Here is a 19,913-nt window from a genome sequence, read left to right as displayed (position 1 = left end):
GAATTTGTTGTTTCATCTTTAGTCTTGGTAACTGGAAACAATTACATTTGTAAAATATTTTCTGATATCCGCGATACGCAGAGTAATTTGTACCAAGGTGGAATAATTTTCCAATCAAGAACATTTCAGACAAGTATAGTTTTACAACTCAACATGTTAATAACCATGGTAGTGAAACGTTCGTTGCTGTCATAATAACCTTTACCACAACGTCGGGTCTAATTAACGCGAATAATTTAATAATCAAGTCATGATCAACTATTACATATGTCACATCAATGTATCAATCCTTATGTTTACAGAATGATAACTTTCGATATAACACCAGCGTTCGATTGTAAGAAATGAATTCTCAACTACGTTGGTCAGACTTTCAAATCTCGTATACTCAAAGATATTATGTTATTTCGTTATTCTCCTCGACAACTCTTAATTGTCTTGTTTGATTTAATGATTGGTTGATTGAATTGTCGCATCGTCCGTTCGCGTTTACCTTTATATTGCTCTGTGACTTCTATTTCTTCCTCCATTCAACTGTTATCGGACGAACAAGCAATCTTGCGAATCCCACCATTTACATGTCTTTATTCTGAACAAGCCGTTTCAGTATAATTCGTTTGGACTGCTTGAATTTAAGATCAGAAGAAGATTTGATACGCAACGGTTTGTCTAGTCCGAGCCAGATTTAGTGTACAGCAGACAGGATCCGACACCTGACAAAGCGCCACTCATTGACTTCAGTGACGCGTCGGAACAATTCCCAAGAAGCCCATTTAAAGCCGATATCTTCGATACGCTCTTCAATTCAGGCACCGTATGGTATTAGTCTACATTCAAGACTCTTGCTGCCCAACGAAGATCGATCGACTCTGCTTGGCACTAAATCTGCTAATACTTATATAGTTTCCATACTTTTGAGTGATGTCTATTGTGAAGTCACCAACGGATTCCCGCGAGTCTCTAGCACCCTAGAACCCTAGCACCGACTTGGAAGTCATTAGCTAAGATGACGGTCGACGATTTACGATCCGAATTACAAGATCTTGGCGAAACTACAAGTGGGAGCAAGGCGGTATTAACGGAGCGATTAAGGAAAATCCGTGATTTGACCAAGCCTTCACAGAAAACCAAGCAGAAGTCCTCCTCTCCAGCTACCACTGAGAGTCCATCTGAGCTGTTTATGCTTTTCCAGATGATGAAGCATCAGCAGGATCTCGATCGTCAGCAACAGCAATTAGATCGTGAAGCTGCCGACCGCAAGTTTCAGTTGCAGCTCGAAGAGCTCAAGCAGAGACAGGTGCTGGATCGTGAGGAAGCCGAAAGAATACAGGCACAAGTTCGTGATAAAAGCGAAAAACGGTTTCAACTGAACCTGAAAGAAATTCGCCAGGAGTTAATGAAAGACCAATTCAACTTTAAGGTTACCATACGTCCTCTTTTAAGAGGATTTGTCCTCTTTTTTGACTTTTTTGAAAGTGTCCTCGGAGGACGCCCTTTTGTCCTCTGTTTTGAGATTTTGTCCTTTCTTTTGAAAATTTAGGTCAGATTTGGAGCAAATTGCGAGTGATATGCCGTAAATTAGCACAGAAGTGACGCTCCGGCTGGTATTTCGGAGTAAAAAACGGTGATTTTAGCTCTGAGCGAAAAGTTGACCTTTTTTTTTTAGTCATCCATCTAGCAATGTGGAGAGAAAAACGGTATTTTTGAGCTCTGAGCGGTAAGATGACCTTTTTTTTAGTCAACCGATCACAAAGTGGGAATAATTCACCGGTTTTTGAGAATTTTTCTCTGGTTTTGTAAGTCTCAAACTTCTGAAAAAGTGTCCTCTTTTTAGATTTCCAAAATATGGTAAGCCTACTCAACTTGGGCGAGTTCTTGAAAGACTCTGTCAAGAAGCCCGCCAACCATCCATCGGCAAACATTGGAGATTCGTGTCGACCTGCGGTTATTTTAAGGAAATTCAGACGCATGAATGCCGAACTCTGGGATTATTTGCAAGCTCTAGAAAAGAAACATACGCATTCCACCTCCGTAGAAGAAATCAATGTCTTTATACAGTCGGTAGAAATAGCGATGACCGATCTTAAGACATTCGTGGATTCAAAAATAGACCAGCTTGACGATAGTGATTTGAAGACCGAGATCATTGATGGCAAGAAAAGATCAAAATAGATTTATTTTGTTCACATTCCTCTTGCCAAATCCAAGTCTTCATCACTTGAAGCTGCTGAGGAAGCTGACAAAGCCGCCGGTTCTCTCCCCAGTGGAATAGTGCCGCCTACATTCAATGGTGACATTTTGACCTTTCCTGCCTTTTGGTAGTCGTTCGAGCCGCTTGTTCATAAGAATCCAAAGTTCAGTCGGTTCTACAAAATCTCGTATTTAAAGGCGGCTCTTGAAGGATCGTCATCCGGCCTTCTCGATGGTTTCCCCTCAACGGCCGCGAATTATGAGCCTGCAGTGGATGCCGTTATTAAAAAGGCACGGGAAGAAGCAAGCTATAGTAAGAAATCACATCGAAGACTTGCTGCAAGGTGAGAATCGAATTAAGATCGACGAAGTCCGACGAATTCTCGATGCCGCTGCTGCTAAAAGGGCTATTCTATCGCAGTATGACGTCTTTCGGGACCAACTCTTTACGCAGGTACTAGAGTCCCAGAGTTGCCGGGTATACGTTGCATGAACGTTGGATCACGAAAACTAGTCCCTTGATCGAAGCCGATGAGGTTCCTGATTCTGATCATTTGTTTGAGTTTCTAACATCCGAGTTGGTGACGATGGAATCTGGATATAAGTCGCGTGATGGAAGCCGCTCTGCTTATACTTGTGATAAGTCGCAGCATAGAGATGAACGGGTTAGTTGTGATACCGAGAAGCCTGATCAATCGTTTTCAGTCCAGTCTCTCGTCATTCAATTTGTTCCATTATCTTGTGCCTACTGCTCCAAACCTCATCTATTGAAAGATTGTTCCAGATTCTTGAAATTGACTTCAGCCCAGCGATTGGCTGACTTGGTTTTGAAGCCTGGGAAAGTGTGTTTTAGATGCTTAGCACCGAAAGGACACAAAGGCCACCCGAAACACTTTCATCAATGCAAGGAGCGTTGTACCGCCGCTGGTTGTGGGAAAACCCACCACAAATTGCTGCACGTTTCTACGGAACCATCGATCGACTCCAAGTGTATGGTAACAACTACTGACGTTGCCACCTCTGCATTGCGGGATTTAGATTCAAACACATTATTTCCTACTACGCTGGGACGGATCAACCACAATGGTGATGGTAAACCGGTTAGAATCGCGTTTGACTCTTTTTCCCAGAAGAGCTTTGTAACTCGTGATCTAGCTTCATTGAAGCTATCACCGATTAAAAGCGATTGTCCCGACATTAGCGGGTTCGGCGGTAATTCTACGTCGATCCGTTCGTCTTTTGAAGTTGGATAGATTATTAAAGAATCTGTTGACCGATCATAGTCGGTCAAGTGGGGGAGTGTTTCGACGAGTCATGTTTTTAGTTACATTCCGATATTCTCCTCTACAACTCTTAATGGTCATGTTTGATTTAATGATTGGTTGATTAAATTGTCGCATCGTCCGTTCGCGTTTACCTTTATATTGCTCTGTGACTGCTATTTCTTCCTCCATTCAACTGTTATTGGACGAACAAGCAATCTTGCTAATCTCACCATTTACATGCCTTTATTCTGAACAAGCTGTTTCAGTATAATTCGTTTGGACTGCTTGAATTTGAGATCAAAAAAAGATTTGATACGCAACGGTTTGTCTAGTCCGAGCCAGATTTACTGTATAGCAGACAGGATCCGACACCTGACAAAGCGCCACTCATTGACTTCTGTGCCGCGTCGGAAGAATGGACAATTGGACAACGTGGTTTTCGGTCAACATAAGGGCAGTCCTACTCGGCCAAGGTTTTTTTTCGCTGGCGAGCTTTTTTCCCTTTACTCAGTTAATTTGATCAGCAGTTGCAATTGCAGTGCCTTCTCGGAATCCCGTGTTGGCCTGAACTTCTTATATATCTTGAAGCGCAGTGGCGCGGTAATGGCGGTAATGCCCAATTCAATAAACCACTGAAGTTATGGTCCTGGGGATACCATAAAGCAGTGGTTCCCAGGCTTTTTCGTCTCGTGCCCCCCTTGGCCGATATTTGAGCTAAAATAACCAACTCCGCTTGCTATGGACTTGAGTTGAGTCGGTGAATTTGGTACGGTATGTTTTCACGTTAGCTCATATGTTGGCTTGAAAAATCAATTTCACTAGCGACCTTGTGCTGAATTCGGCTTGACGTTTTCCTGCTTAGTAGCAATTTGGTCGAGAGGCTGTTGCGGACCCATCGAAATCGTCTCGCGAGCCTCACTTTTTCAGGGGGTGTGATATCTACGGAAGGCATTTAAACATACAGCTAGCTTGAAATCCGCCAAAGAAACATACAATTGTAATGAACTAATTTCTACGTTCTAATTTCTACCCCTAAAATAATTAGGCCAGATTACCCCCTAAAAATTTCAAAATCCCCCCCCCCCCCCCCGGTTGGGAAACACTGCCATAAAACTTATTGTCTTGGTAGCTGGTTTCCTAAAAGTGTGCATCTTGCCGAAATGGCCTTGCTGTTGAGCCAAGCTTGCCGTTATTCCGAAATTCGCCGTCCCTTAATCAAGTGTAGCCTAAATGTTTTCGTTTTTTGTCATAGAACCAACTTAAATTATACTTCTTAAACACGGCGACGTGCTCAGCACTTAACGACTAAAAGACGGGTAGTAAACAAATATTCAGTCCTCCGAACCTTCTTTGAATTTGAACTTTTGGCTTCATATTTTTGCCATCCTGTATGTATGGTGATTTACCAATAGAAATCACGGGCACTGATTGACTTGTTTCACGAACTCAGGATTTGGAAACGCATCACATATCAATTTGAAACACAGACCGTGTAATGCGTAATGTGACAATGGCAACAAAGACGGATTGGTGACTTCTTGTGAATTTAATAACTATAACGGCATAATTTGCTACATTGACTTTACTTTGAATCTGAACTACCGATATGAGGTACGCATATAGGCTGCGTGGTCGCGGCATGTTAATAAACAGGCTTTATAGTACACGAATTTCCGGTTCAGTTTATACATCCTATGGTTTTAGTCCACGCAACAACATTAAAAAGTAGGTTTTATATTTTCAATTTCAAGCAACCTTACGCGGGTCGCACAGAATAGCTCCGCGGGCCGGACTTTGCCCAGGCCTGCTACATGACTATGACTCGACCCATTGCTTCCTGACTTTGACTCCGATTTGACTCGTTGCTGAATTGAAAATGACTCGATTTGACTCGAGTCAAAACCATGAAAGTAAAATTGACTTGTGAATCGGAACCTTGTGACTTGGTTACAGCCGTGCATATATTGCAGAAAAGGGAATAAGTCGCATAAAATATTCGACGTTTGCAGCAACACAACTTATATGCAGTCAAATGCTGCGGCAAATATGGCTTTGAATGAGGGTGTATTTGATTTCAATGTGGTATCTCATTGAATGTATTGTTGGCTGTTACATATAGCTCTAACATTGATCACCGTGACTAATACACTGAATTCACACAATAATACCTGCGTGTGTCCAAATAGCAGTAGTAGCGCCAGTAGAAGTATCAGCATCATTAGTACACAATTCCTCTGTAGAAGTCTCCGTTACATCTGTGAGTGACAGTGAAATTAGTGATAACGCTCCCCAATTCTTTGAAAGCGTGTTCCAGCTTTAGGGTTGCATTTAAAGCAAATGGTTATTTAAATCATTTCGTTTAAATCAGTGGTTCCCAACCTTTTTCGACTCATCGCCGCATTATCAAGCTAGACACAAATTCTCGCCCCCAACCCCCCCTCCCATTATTTATGGATCCGAAAATGAGGATATATAAACGTGACATTTATTCGCCCAACTCTGATCGCTCTTGAATTGACCCTAAAAATAAATTTACTAATAGGTGCTCGGAAAACCGGCTTGCGTTGACCATTTCTTCATGTCATATGCAGAAAAGTCGTCTTCATGGCCATTATAATTAAATATATCTCACTGGACGTTCTAACATTTTCGCTCCCCTTATGCCCCCTTTGGCATAACATGTTGTTTGGGCCTGCGGACAATTACAACCAGATATAGCCGATGGATACGATATGGGATAATTGAAACCCTCAGAATGGTCGGTTCAACAATTACTGTACTGTACTGTACAAAGGAACTATATTCACCCTATATTTTCAATTGTTAATGTTAATCCATTATGTATTATGCATGTTTGTTTTAAATTGATTTTCTGTTTCAAATGCAACTCTAGTTCCAGCACGCTTAACGTCTGGTGTCGTTCAAAATTTAAACAAACTTTAGAATGGAGTCTCACCTATTTACTTACTTACAATGTAGACTTGCAATAGCTTTTCATCTGAATCAGATTTGCAGTAGTAATCACCAGAATCGTCGACAGTCGCGAAGTAGTAAAAGTAAATCCGACCTTCCAGTTGTCGAACAGATTCCCCTGAGTTATACTCGGACACGCGCGTGTCGTCATGCCACCACGCTACATGTTGGTGTGATGCTGACAGACACTGCGTATTGTGTCCACTATCTCCAAGCGCAACAATTTTACATCCACCATCATCCTCCCCGGAAAACGAAATATCATCTGTCAGGTACACATTGCCAGCTGTTAGGTGCAGTTACAATTAAGCGACGATATCAAGCGAATTAAAATGTAATCAACATGGCTCTCAAACTCGCTTCGGCAGTACACATACTAAAATTGGAACATGTCTCTCAAACTGAGATCAGATGTACCAATGTGATCAATGCAACCACCTGGTTCTATCAGGGATTTCCAGAAATCCCTGGGTTCTATATATATGTTATAACAACTACACTAAGCCGATGCATAAATTACACTGGTCCACAAATTTCAAAAAAGTTTTGCCCCAAATTTTAATGATTGATTCATGTTACTATTAAGTGGCTGAATCCAATTCTGATATCATAATTCCTTCATCTTTTCAGGATTTTTCCCGATAAAGCTAATCAAATTTTGATCTCCATTGGAGAACATTTGGTGAGCGTATAACAGCAACAGAGCAATATTTTTAATGAAATATTTTATGAAACCTAAAATGTTGTAGCACAGTATGACAGAGTATTCGGTAAACTTTAAGCCCGTGCTTCCCAATATTTTAGATTTGGTCGGGGGGTCACAATAGTTTCGCTGTTGATCGAAAGTGGCTACTTTGGACTATAACACAAAATGACTGAAGACAGTATATATATTTTCCTTTACTAACGTTTGCCAAAATATATTAAGTTACCGTGATACATAGGAGATATTTCGTCCAGTCGCAATGACAAATTCACTCAAAAATGTAAAGATTGCATATATATATTCGATTCAATGAAAAATATCTCATCTGCCGTTCTGTCGTTGTGGCTTTGGTATTCGTGTTGCCTCGACTATTATCGTCATTTACACCAGGTCGATATTTCTTATTATGATTCTTGATCTGCCAACTTATAGAATGGCCCCCAATCTAGAATTGGTGCTGTTCTGTGAAGATGAGAATGTCGGTGTGGACGAAATGTGAAGCCGACCGTCTCCTATACATGAGCAACAAACTTTGGCCTTTACGTGTTGAGTCTAGTATCGAATTTGATCTAAGCTCGATTCATGATTCCGTATCCCGGCATTTCAAATCTTGCGCTGACCTCATCGGCAGATAGGATCCACGACCCAGTGGCGTAGCAGTCACTTGGCGATTCATTCTGGCTCTGCGCCAGTGTGGCAGGCTGCAAGCGGCGGCAAAATGAGGCTGCACAGTGCACGCAACACGTAGAGATGGCTATTTATATCCTTGTCTGAAACTTTATCTTACCATTCTTGATTCAATTGCGAGCTGTGAGAGGAGTTTCTCAAAATACTGAAGTAAACTTACGTTCTACCATGAATGATGATCAGCTATCAGCTCTATCGATTATTTCATAAACAGAGACTACGTTCAAAGTTATGATATGGAATATATTTTTGCTCATTTTGTTTCGGTGAAAGCTTGAAAAGTTCTATTTTGATGCGGCTATTGATCTTTTATTTGCCTAATATACGTTTGTTCTACATTTTTTGTCTTTTATTTTTGGCCTTAACGTTGAGGCGGTGAGCAAACTTGTACAAACTACCAGATTTTCAAAAAGGGCAACCAGAACCAGAACTAGAACTACGCCTATTCAATTTTTAAAACTCGCAACTAGGAATAGAACTAGAACTACCCAATTTTCAGAATCCGCAACTAGAACTAGATCTAGAACTACTCTAAAACCGTTACTTAGTTGACTATCAACTAATTAAATGGGTAGTTTGTACAAGTCTGCCTGACAAGCTTTACTCGTATATACCTTCATATTACAGCACATATGGTATGTAGCCTACACCAGTGGTGGATTTTTGTTTTGTGACTCACTGAAAATTACGGGTTCCCTGAAGGCTTGTAGATTAGCGTAGGGCAGACCTGGGCATTTTACTGTCCACGGGGAAAATACGGACTATACGCGAGAACTGCAGAGAAAATTTTGATGAAAAATAAAATATCTTCCAAAAGACGTCCTTATCATTCATGTTGCGAATTAATTTGGATTCACCTTCGAGTTTTTCCATTTTGAAAACTTTTCTTTCAATTTTTTGCAAGAAACATAGTTATAATAACGCACATCGAATCGTTTAGCGTCTCATGAAAAATCATATTGCGTGTCACTTTTGGCACGCGTGCCAGGGGTAGCCGATCCCTGGCTACTAGCGTAATCTATATTTAAAGTAAAGTCGATATAACATGGGTTGATTTAAGTCGGGATTATGACATAAGCACGCAGTCATTCGGCTGAGGCTGCGAGAAGACGAATTTGGAAATCCTGCTAGCGAAATTACCAATACGGCAGGACGATTTTACTAAGCTATACACACCGCTCGGGATAATGACAGTGTTGGGATGACTCGAGTCACCTTTTTCGTATGACTTGACTTGACTCGAGTCACTTTGCTAAAATGGCTTGACTTGACTTGACTCGGCGTATCAGAAATGCGGATTGACTCGTGACTCGGAGCAAAATTCACGAGTCAATTTCCAGTCATCAAGCAATCGATGTCGATGAAAACACTCTATCCTGCATATGGTCGGATTGTTCGCGAAACGCTGGTTTAACCCGTGAAAGCGACCAATCATTCAATGATCGTGCGTTTTACTGAAGCTCCATTGTTCTCTCACAAATAAATTAACCACAAATGAAGTGATCGAAGCATACAGCTTACGCAAAATGGATATTTCTGTTCTCTGTTCTTGTGCATTAACCAAACCTCTTGTTTTATTGAAATTGAATTCGAATATAGTGTACATAGTACTCAACCATTGGCGCACGCTCGAATATTGTCATATCAATTTGTTAATGGGTAATGCATTACATCTTATTTATTCGCTTTTCTATAGTCTCTATTTTGGCTGGTAACTAAACTGAGGCTATGTAATTAGCATTTCTAGGTATATGTGAGCGATACAGCGCCTTCTTGCTTGTATATTTGACTCTATATTCGTTCATCGGCTCAGAATAAATAACCACGCAATATGTATTTCAGACAGCTAGCAAAATGCAATGACGTAAGCATGCCTGATACGCCGAAAAGGCAACTTGACTTGAATTGTGACTTGACTTGACTTGACTCGACTTGACTCGAGTCACCTCCAAAAATCGAGTGACTTGACTTGACTCGAGTCACCATCAAAAATCGATTGACTTGACTTGACTCGAGTCAAAATCTGCAATGACTCAAATGACTCGTGACTCGAAGGTAGTGACTTGATCCCAACACTGGATAATGATCAAGCTGTAACATCCCATACATTTTGGTGTCTTAATAGAAGGACGTGTCTAGGGGTTGGAGTGATTTAAAAGATTTAACAATATTCCTTGTAAGCCTTTGTTTTGAATAATTAGTTGGGATAAATATTATTTTTGTACTTTAACTCTAAATTACTAATTGCCTAATAGTAACACATCCACCCAGAAGCTTGTGCTTACCATGTACTTCATTGCTTTCAATTTATAAATGATTAGAAATTAATACAGCGCGGAATATAGCGCAAAATCATGACTTAGCTCGCCAACGTATATCCTGCGCCTGTTATTCTCAGAAAAATAGTTGCCCATCTGTGACGTAGTCATTCTTAAGTCATTAAAGTTTAAGAACCGTACAGACAGAACTAGATTTCGTTCTCCTATAGTTCACACATTAATTTTTTTTATCGGAAATATCAGACATTGAATCGACATTTCAAAAGAACAGGGTTTCGAGTTTGAAATGGGAGAAATTCGAACCCCAAAAAGCCACCCGCTGGCTACGCCACTGTTAGCAGTGATGGCTCTGAGCGTGCCATGGCAGCGCATTGCATAAAAATCATTCAACACCGGCATCTTAATTCACCCAAAACGACGACACGTGTTTTCTAGTTGCTCGGCAACTATTTTTTTTAATGTGCAGCTAGAACTAGAACTAAAACTACTGAAGTTTCAAAATCTGCCATAGAACCAGAACAACAACTACTGAATTTTCAAAATCAGCAACTAGAACTAGAACGATAACTACTCAAAAATCGTTAGTCAGTTGACATCAACTAACTAAATGGGTAGTTTTTACAAGTCTGACGGATAGATTTCTTTCTCAAGCAAACGAACTTCTGAGACACAGCGCATTATGTGTAATTGTTTGAACATGAAACTATTGCAAAATATGCTGCAGTCTAGTTAGGGTGCCATTTTCAACGAAAGTCAGGGTGGCATCATATACTCCTACGCCACGGGCACGACCATTATACATTCAGTGCGACTGCAGATCAGTCTGGATTGATTCTTTTTGCCGTTCAAATTTCTGGAAGACTGCAGTTTCAAACTAATATTATTTGTCTTCTGTTTCTCGATCTCGGACTGGTATGTGGTCGATCCCTCACATATTTATTATATATCAAGTCAGTAACCTTGGGCAAGGGCGTGACGTGATAGGATTGTTATGATGGCTATGACTATTGTGTCGCTGGTGATGACCTTCATGAAGCAGATAATCAAATAGAGATATTATCCAGTCAACAACATTGGTTTCAATTCTTAAATCATATGTTCTGTGACATGCTGTATCGTAATAATATTTATTTACGGATGGAGAAAATCTTCGGAAGGCTTCATGATGAATAAAAGCAACTTACCGTCAGCATGGTATGAAATAAAATATGTTAAATAATATACTTGTCCGCTAATAACTTTACAATTGCAATACCTTGTTTGGTAAGAAATTTAGAAATTTAATTAATAATATTAATATTATTAATAATTTAGAGTGAGCGATTCAATCTCGACAATTAAAGTCAGGATTCCATACATACATGCATCCATACATACACACATGGCAGTGATGTATAATACCTAGGGCAAACTTTTGCAACTTTTGCAACTTTGGTTTTACAGCTTCCGGCAGTTTCCTCAATACTTAGAAGTTATGTAGCATGGTGTTTTAAGCTGTTATGAGGAATCTCACATTGCAATTTTTGGCAAATTATCTCCATTTTTTCATGCAACTTTTTTGATTTTCATGAAAATTACTGCAAATTTTTCATACAACTTTTACTGGAAATATTTGGCACTATCTGTAAATAGATCACTTGATTATTTCACTGTCGTTTAAATCGACGTACATTCAGGCTAGACCGCCCAAAATTATATATTCACCTGGTCAATTTTTTCAGGCTATTGATTTTGTTGAAGTCGAAGTCGCCAACACTGAGTTATGCTGCAGTGCCTTGGATACGGATCGATTAGCATGAGAGTATCTCATACCCTTACAACGTCAAAGAAATTGTCCAAAATGCAACTTTTAGTGCAACATTTGTGAAAAATAAATGCAAATTCTCACTGCAACTTTTGTGAAAAATAAGTGCAACTTTTTACGGATTTGACTGCAACAAAAACTTGCCCCAAGAATGACTGGATAATGTTCACAATATTTCAAATTCCTTGTCGACGGTTTCATGCTAGATACAGATTGTGTTACCGACTGAGCCAGACGCTCACCTCGCTTACATCGATATGTGCAATGAATGTACCATGCATTAACTCATGCATATAATTTTGTCAAAACATTGTAATAATCAAATTTACATCAAGGCGTCGCGTAGGGATGTAAAGGTAAGGAAGCTTTTTCATGAAGTGGTGGCGGCCATGTTTAATGTAATTGTCAAGCCTGTTTCAAAAATGGCCCTTGTTCAAGACAAGATTTCATTATTATTATTGTTGTTGTTTTTTTATTTTGTTTTTGTTTTATGCATGAAGTCCCCAAGCTTTTATTACCAAGCCACTGCGAAAACTACGACATCAGTTCAGGGCCGAAACAGCACTTCGCCAGAAAAAAAAACGTTAGTCTTCTGCCACCCATAGGGTGATAAACCAAGCAGCAATGGCGATCAAAAAGGGTATTTTTGACTTCAACATGGCCCGTTGTGAAACAAATTGTTAACGATAGTTAATCGCCACAGCACCAACCCACACACACGCAAGTGACGTTCATACTATTGATGCATGGCACCACACAAATATACAGGCCTAATATTTTAACCGTGGCCAATTTAATGAATCCGCGCAATACTACCTGCTGCTGTCGAAATAGCGGTAGTAGGATGAGTAACCGTTTCCAATGAATTAGCAGCACAGAAATCAACTGTCGTATTCTCTGTGAGCGAAATTGAAATGTTCTTATTATATTTGAAGGCCTATACCCCATAATATGACCCGTTCGAATTCATCGCAGACATGTTTAATTGATTATATTGCTCATTGTCTGGCACGGATATCTAGAACTCTAGAACTTTAAATACCGATCAAATTTTCATGACAACTCTATCAACTATCAACTCTATTTGGCCATAAGAAACTTTGCTATCCCTTTTTGAAAGATACAATTTTATAATATGCACTTCGAAAGTGATTGGGTTCGCTTTTGCACATGGAACTTGTAATTTCGGCTCGTCGCCGACAACTTACTTGGAAATGGTGAAGTTCGGGAAATATATTTTACAACTGTAATATGCATTTCCATTTCAACTTGCATATTACGAGTCCTCCGCAACCCCAAAGCCCACATCTGATCACTTACCCACAATATAGACTTTCAGTAATTTCTCATCATTTTGTGACTTGCAGTAGTAATCGCCAGAATCTTCCTTAGTCGCGAAGTTGTAAAAGTATAATCCACCATCCAATTGTTGAACAGGCTTCCCTGGAGCATACTCAGACACCCGCGTTCCGTCATGCCACCATGTTACATCTTGGTTTGATGCTGACCGACACAACACACTTCCGGCAGAGCCAAGCGGAATAATTTTACATCCAGTCTCATTATCCCCGGTAAATGAAAGATCATCTGCTGGATTCACATTGTCGTTAGTTAGGTGCAGTTCCAATTTAACGATGATGTCAACCAAATCCAATGGCATTCAAGATGTCACTCCAACTAAGAGCAGATGCATTAATGTGACCATTACTTCATAGGGCACTATTGATATGCTATTACAATACCAACAACGCCGAGTCCATACACATGATATAACGTTGATATATGACACATTACTCGGCAGTGTTGGGATGACTCGAGTCATGACTTGACTCGAGTCAGACTCGAGTCAACTTTTTCGAATGACTTGACTTGACTCGAGTCACTTTGCAAAAATGACTTGACTTGACTTGACTCGGCACTTCAAAAATGTGGATTGACTCGTGACTCGGACCAAAATTTACGAGTCAATTTCAAGTCATCAAGTGAACGGTGTCGACTAAATCAATGTATTTTGTGCTTGTTCGGATTATTCATGATACGCCGTTGTAACTTGTGAGAGCAACCAGCCATTCCCTGGTTGTACGTTTCACTGATCCTACATTGTTACATGACAAATACACTGACCGCAAACGAAATGATCACACTTTGCGTTGTCGTAGTAGCAGATTAATTTAATAGCAACGTATCGATGTTTATTGGACGGCTCTGTCCTTACATTACACGGTGATTTAAATCGAACAAATATATTCTATCCTCACGGATGTGTATAGATGGCTAGTGTATTTTACGATATCAATTTCTTTCATCTTCTCGAGGCTTCGTATTTGATCCTCTATTTTGGCTGATAATAAGAGAATGTAGCATGTAGCTCAGAGTTGTCAAACTCAACTGACGTTGTGGGTCGAATTCAAATATTCAGACCACTCGCGGGCCGCACCAGTCAAATAATTCCAAAATATTTCTAACTCTCAACTCAATATATGCACTTTTTCGCATTCTCGGAATTGGGTATCAATGTCAGCGATTTTCTCCTGACGAATACTACAATCACAACTCCGCTGTCGGGTGGTTATAATGTGACCTATGAACATACTCGAAATTTGCTAAGGAATATTTATTAGTAGTATTTCTTACTACAAATTCGCGAAATGTGTTGGATAAAATTACGCAATTTTCAACATACTCAGAATTTCTTCGCTGGCCAAATGAAATCATTTGGCGGGTCGTATGTTTGACACCCCTGATGTAGCTATACAGTTACTGAAATATTTTATTAGCAGTTCTACGTGTGCGTGAGCGATACAACGCATTTTTGCATGTATATTTAACTTTATATTCGTTATTTGATTCAAGAGAAATGACCAATTGATCTCTTTAACACAGCTAGTAAAATATAATGAATTTGAATGATCACTCATACTTCGAAAATTCAATTTGACTTGAATTGTGACTTGACTCGTGACTTGACTTGACTTGACTTGACTTGAGTCACCTCCAAAAAACGAGTGACTTGACTTGACTCGAGTCACCTTTGAAAATCGATTGACTTGACTTGACTCGAGTCAAAATGTGCAATGACTCGAGATGACTCGTGACTCGAAGGTAGTGACTTGATCCCAACACTGCTACTCGGTGGAAAAACGAAGAGTGAAATAGCATAGTTCACCATTGAACAAGTATGCAACAACATTGAACGGCAGATAGTGTCCTAACTCGACAATAACAATTATATCATATACGATTAGATGAACAACATCTCATCTGCGGCTCTGCGAAGATGAGAGTAGCAATAGGAATGGAATATATCCGGCCGCGCCCTATGCAACAAATATGGCCTTTGCACTTTACTCCGAGCATGGAATGTTATCGGAGATTGATTTATGATATCGATGCTCTGTATTTCCAGTCTCGGGCAGACCTCATTAGCAGCTATAAGATGCAATACTAAAATACGATCACTACGTTTACAAAGCAACATATCGCTAGTGGAATTTTGGCTTTCGTTAGTGACATTGCGGTTAAGTACAGCAGCAACAGATAAAATACTGTCATCGAAATTATCTATCATGAAACCTGGGTGGTGGTAGTACAGTATGAAAGAGTTTTCGGTGAACTCGGATCCAATTGTTTTTTTAAATCTTTTTTCAATCAGGAGCTGTTTTTAGGGATGGTGTGAACGTGAGGTTCACGTTCGCGTTCTGTGTGTGAACCTCAGAAATTCGGAGTTAGGTGCTGCATTGTGAACCTTTTACAAATATTACAATTTTCACTTCAATATAACATCTTATGATGAAATTTATTGCATTTGAACTGCGGGCCACTCTATGCATGGCGCGGGCAGAACAAAAAAAATCAACACAAAAGGAGCATGCACCTTGACAATCTCAAAAATTTTACTTGCTTTGTTACAAAAGTTTGCACGATATATCCAGCTTTCCGTATGTGAATATTTAGTGGCTCGCTGCAGTGAACTTGACCCGCAATCACACAACATTAAGAGCGAAATACACTACATGTAGTCAGCGAATGATGCTCACTCAACCAATCAATGAAATTGATATCGTGGTCCGATATAAAAAAAATCTGGCAGGCGTTCGAGGTCAATCTTGACTTCTTATGTTCATTTTGTATCATAAAAACCAAATCCGCGCGACTGAGGTGTTGGCTACTGCTGCATAACTTGTTAAAAGGGTAATATCGGTTACAAGTATAGAAACCTGCTTTACACTCTGCTCAATATCAATGTAGCAATACTCGGATGCCGAATACATTGTCCGGTATGGCATAGACCAGGGGTCTGGAACCTTTTTCGACCGAAGAGCCATATTGACCCAATATTTTCAATTGTAACTCGCAAAGAGCCATACATGTCAATCAAATATGACGTCACAATTCGAAATTCGTCTCTCGGCCAATCAGCGTAAAGTTTGGTTTATGGCCGTATTGGTAGCACTAATATATGGGATTCATAGTGTGCCCCATATTTTTCAGCCTGCATGCGTAGGTGGAGCCAAACATGATCACTACAGTAGCACATTCCCACTCCAGCAGGGTATATTACATCAGTGATGTGGGGTTAGGGGAAGCGAGTGAGGTAATGCCTCACATGTCGTCGGGGATGAGTGAGGGAAAATTGTGAAATTTCAACGATGATTGGTATTTTCTATCGATGTCTATGAATGACTAGATTTTAAACATTTTTATCCCCAAAATCACGGGATTTTCATATTTATTGCTCGAAAATAAAGCGCGAAAGTAGAGGCAAAGGCACAGATGAGTCACAGACGGGCCAAGCCTCCCCTGTGATAGCGCAACTGATCGTAAATAGCTTAGAAGTTATAAGCACTGAAATTAATCAAATGAATTGTTGCGCTGATTCCGAAAACCTAAATATTGATCGACTTCCAAAGTATTCGGCGTAACACAACGCTGCGCTATACACCTACATTTTTACGGCGGTGCTGGAAAGCTTGTTTTTAATTTGAATTTGTAATTGTGAATGTCACTTCCAAGTCAGTCTATTTCCCGGCGTAGATCAGGAATACAATGCGTATTTGGAAAATCCACTGTCCTAGAGGCGTTGCTATGTCTGCTATTCTCCTTGATCAAACAAGGTATCGTGCAATCCATGATTTCGAGGCGCGCAATGGCGGGTAGATCGTATTCGCGAGTGGTGTTGGTCGCCGGCGCGACAGCAACTTGAATTTGGGGATTTTGAAAATGGGGTTAGAACCCCTGTTCCTGGTTACCCCACTTACTTAACCTCTCAAAGACATGTTTATTGTTTAAGCTGCCAGGAGAATAATTATTCGGGTCGTCATGAAATTTATGAACAAGTTGCAGCAATATTGATACATTAAGTCCAAAATTAAAAATTTGTCAAAGAGCCATATATGGCTCGCGAGCTATAGGTTCCCGACCACTGGCATAGACCTTTAAGGCGTAAGCTTATATTTTCTTGTAAGTCCTCATCGAAATTGTTGACGAAGCGACGGAAGATATTCATTTTATAGGATTAACATATCATTTGATTGTCCCAGTTGATACATTTGGCGACGTTTAAAACGTCAATATGTACTTCAGCATTGTGGGATTATGTGGCCCGAGTCGTCGCTAGATATCGTGTACATTAATAAATGCTATTACTTCAAACTGAAATGTAGAGCTGGAAAAAGCAATATGACGTCACGTGACGTCATGAGGTTCACGTTGAACACAGAATCTTTCAGAAAGGTTAGCGTTCAAACGAACCTGAACCTTTTAAAGGTTCACACCATCCCTAGCTGTTTCGACCCATAAAATTACACCGGTCTACAAATTTCGTAAAACTTTTGCGCAACAAATTTTAATCACTAATCAAGGTTAATTGCAGGTAGCTGAATGTAATTATGTGCTCAGTATTTCTCTATCACGTCAAGTGTTCTCGGTATGTAGTTTTCTCATTTTCATGAATGAATGAAATTTCGGCTTTCGTTAGTGACATTACGGTGAGCGTACAGCAGCAATAGATCAAATATTGTTATTGAAATCATCTATAATGACGAAACCTAGGTTATTATAGATCTGAATAAGTTAGTTTTCGGTGAACTTGAATCCAGAGGTTTTCATCTTCTTTCAATCAGGACCTCTTTTTGACCCATCAAATTTTATGTGGTCGCAACCATTTTTAGTCTGTAGCTGTTATCACCATTATATACCATTCATCGTAAAGTCTGTGACTAGTAGCTCCATAATTGACTTATTCCCCACGTTACCTTTATACATCTGTCCTGCTGACTTAATCGATCGATGCATTTGTGACAGTAGAAGGAAAAAGTTTGCGAACAATAGACATTATACTGTTAGTATATTATTATGTAGAAGAGAATTCTTCACTCAGACGCATATGACTCAAACATGTGACCCTTCAAGCTTGTTTTGATATAATAAGACACAGGATGTATGCTTATCTAAAGAAAGAAGTGCTTATCATGATAACTTTAAAGAATTTATCATCATTAATCTCCGCCTGTACTTATCATGCTAGCTGTTCTCCAATTTCCATATACTGTGACATTTTACCGAAATCGAGGAAAGCTGTTTCTGAACTGTTTTCTTTTGGTTTATTGCCATGGTAAAAACGGCTACTTTTGCATTGTCCATTATAGATAACCAGATCAATGGAGACAGGTTACTATCAGCTCAACACGAAACCTGAACTCCGTGTGCGTGGTACTTCACAATTCAAATAAATATACATTGGTTCTAGGTCAGTAGATCCGTCTCGACATAGGACATTGTGGCCTGCACCAAATAAGATGTTTCATATGATGGAACAGAGTCAGATATGAGCATTGGTTAATTTCTAGGGATGTTTATGAAAGGTTCCGGGGCTTTGTGTTTCTGTTTAGCATGAATAAACGCCAGTTCTAAATATGAAAAAGCTTATACATTTTTGGCGGTTTCTGATTTGCCGTAATATTTTTCTATGAACCAGAGAAATTGATCGGCGTTGCTACCCAAGTAGAACAAGTAACACATTACATTTCTACTCGATTACCACTAGAAGTAATAATTTCTAAGACTAGTAAAAAGTACTTCAAGTGGAAGACGAAACGAAAGGTCTCCGAAGTACTAAAACTCAGTATGTCTAAATATATTTGGTCGGGGAAGGGTGGTCGCATACTTTTAGCAGTTAGTCGGAGGTGACTACATACGAATTCGCAAGATGTGTCTTCTCGGCTAACGCAAATTGTCGATAATGACACTACACATTGGTAGAATATTCGTGAATATATTCAGTTACCATGCTTCAGGGGCCATGTCACGCAGCTTGAATGATAATGAAAATCATAAGAGTGGTGCAATCTTTTCCCTAGACTACTTTTTACTTTTCAATTACAGGTTGCAAAAGTAAATAGTTTATCCAAAATACTGTTCAGGTACGAGTGGAAGTAGTCTGAAAACATATCAACTTCAGTAAGTACTGCAAGTATGTTTAATGTACTTGAGCATCCCGAAAAAGTATTAAAAATCGACCTATATAGTCTCTCCAAAACGTAACGTGATAGAACACAAATATCACCATGTTCGGATTCAGCGCCCCCAAATTATATAGGTAAAAATGACTCAAAGGAGCAAAAATCGTGTAGACCAGTGTTATATATATATATTTACTAACCTTGACCAAGGACGTGACGTGATAGTATCGTTGTGATAGCGAAGACGGTGTGGCTAGCGATAGGCTTCATGGTGTAGATAATCTAAAGTAAATTTTAATAATTCCACAGCGTTGGCTGCAATTTCCAATTCATAATTTCTGTGACATAGTGCATTATATTAATATCATATAGATTTACGGATGAAGAAAATTAACTGTCAGCATTGCATGAAACGAAATGGAAATGTTGAGTATCAATTTGTCGAATAACTATTATATTTCGTAAGATTGGTCATTGTTATGCAAGGAATGCTAAAACGTTTTGCTGACGTAAGGCACATAGAATATAACGACACGTTTCTCTTCAATA

General features: G+C 39.6%; 1 protein-coding gene across 1 annotated transcript in view; it reads right to left on the bottom strand.

Moving 5' to 3' along the window:
• Positions 1-19,860, bottom strand: part of LOC145433162 (uncharacterized) — a 27,904-nt gene extending 8,044 nt beyond the window's left edge. The window contains exons 1-3 of the mRNA XM_080310121.1: positions 19,565-19,860; positions 6,424-6,693; positions 5,624-5,710 (exon numbers count right to left, since the gene is read on the bottom strand). Of these exons, the coding sequence (XP_080166247.1) occupies positions 5,624-5,710; positions 6,424-6,693; positions 19,565-19,634 (427 nt within the window). The 5' untranslated portion in view covers positions 19,635-19,860. The remainder of the gene's footprint in view (positions 1-5,623; positions 5,711-6,423; positions 6,694-19,564) is intronic.
• Between the last annotated feature and the right edge of the window lie 53 nt (positions 19,861-19,913).

This window comes from Botryllus schlosseri, chromosome 2 (assembly GCF_051294905.1).
Source record: "Botryllus schlosseri isolate E-star chromosome 2, Bs_hap1, whole genome shotgun sequence".
Lineage (NCBI taxonomy): Eukaryota > Metazoa > Chordata > Ascidiacea > Stolidobranchia > Styelidae > Botryllus > Botryllus schlosseri.
This window is presented reverse-complemented; position numbering and strand designations above follow the sequence as displayed.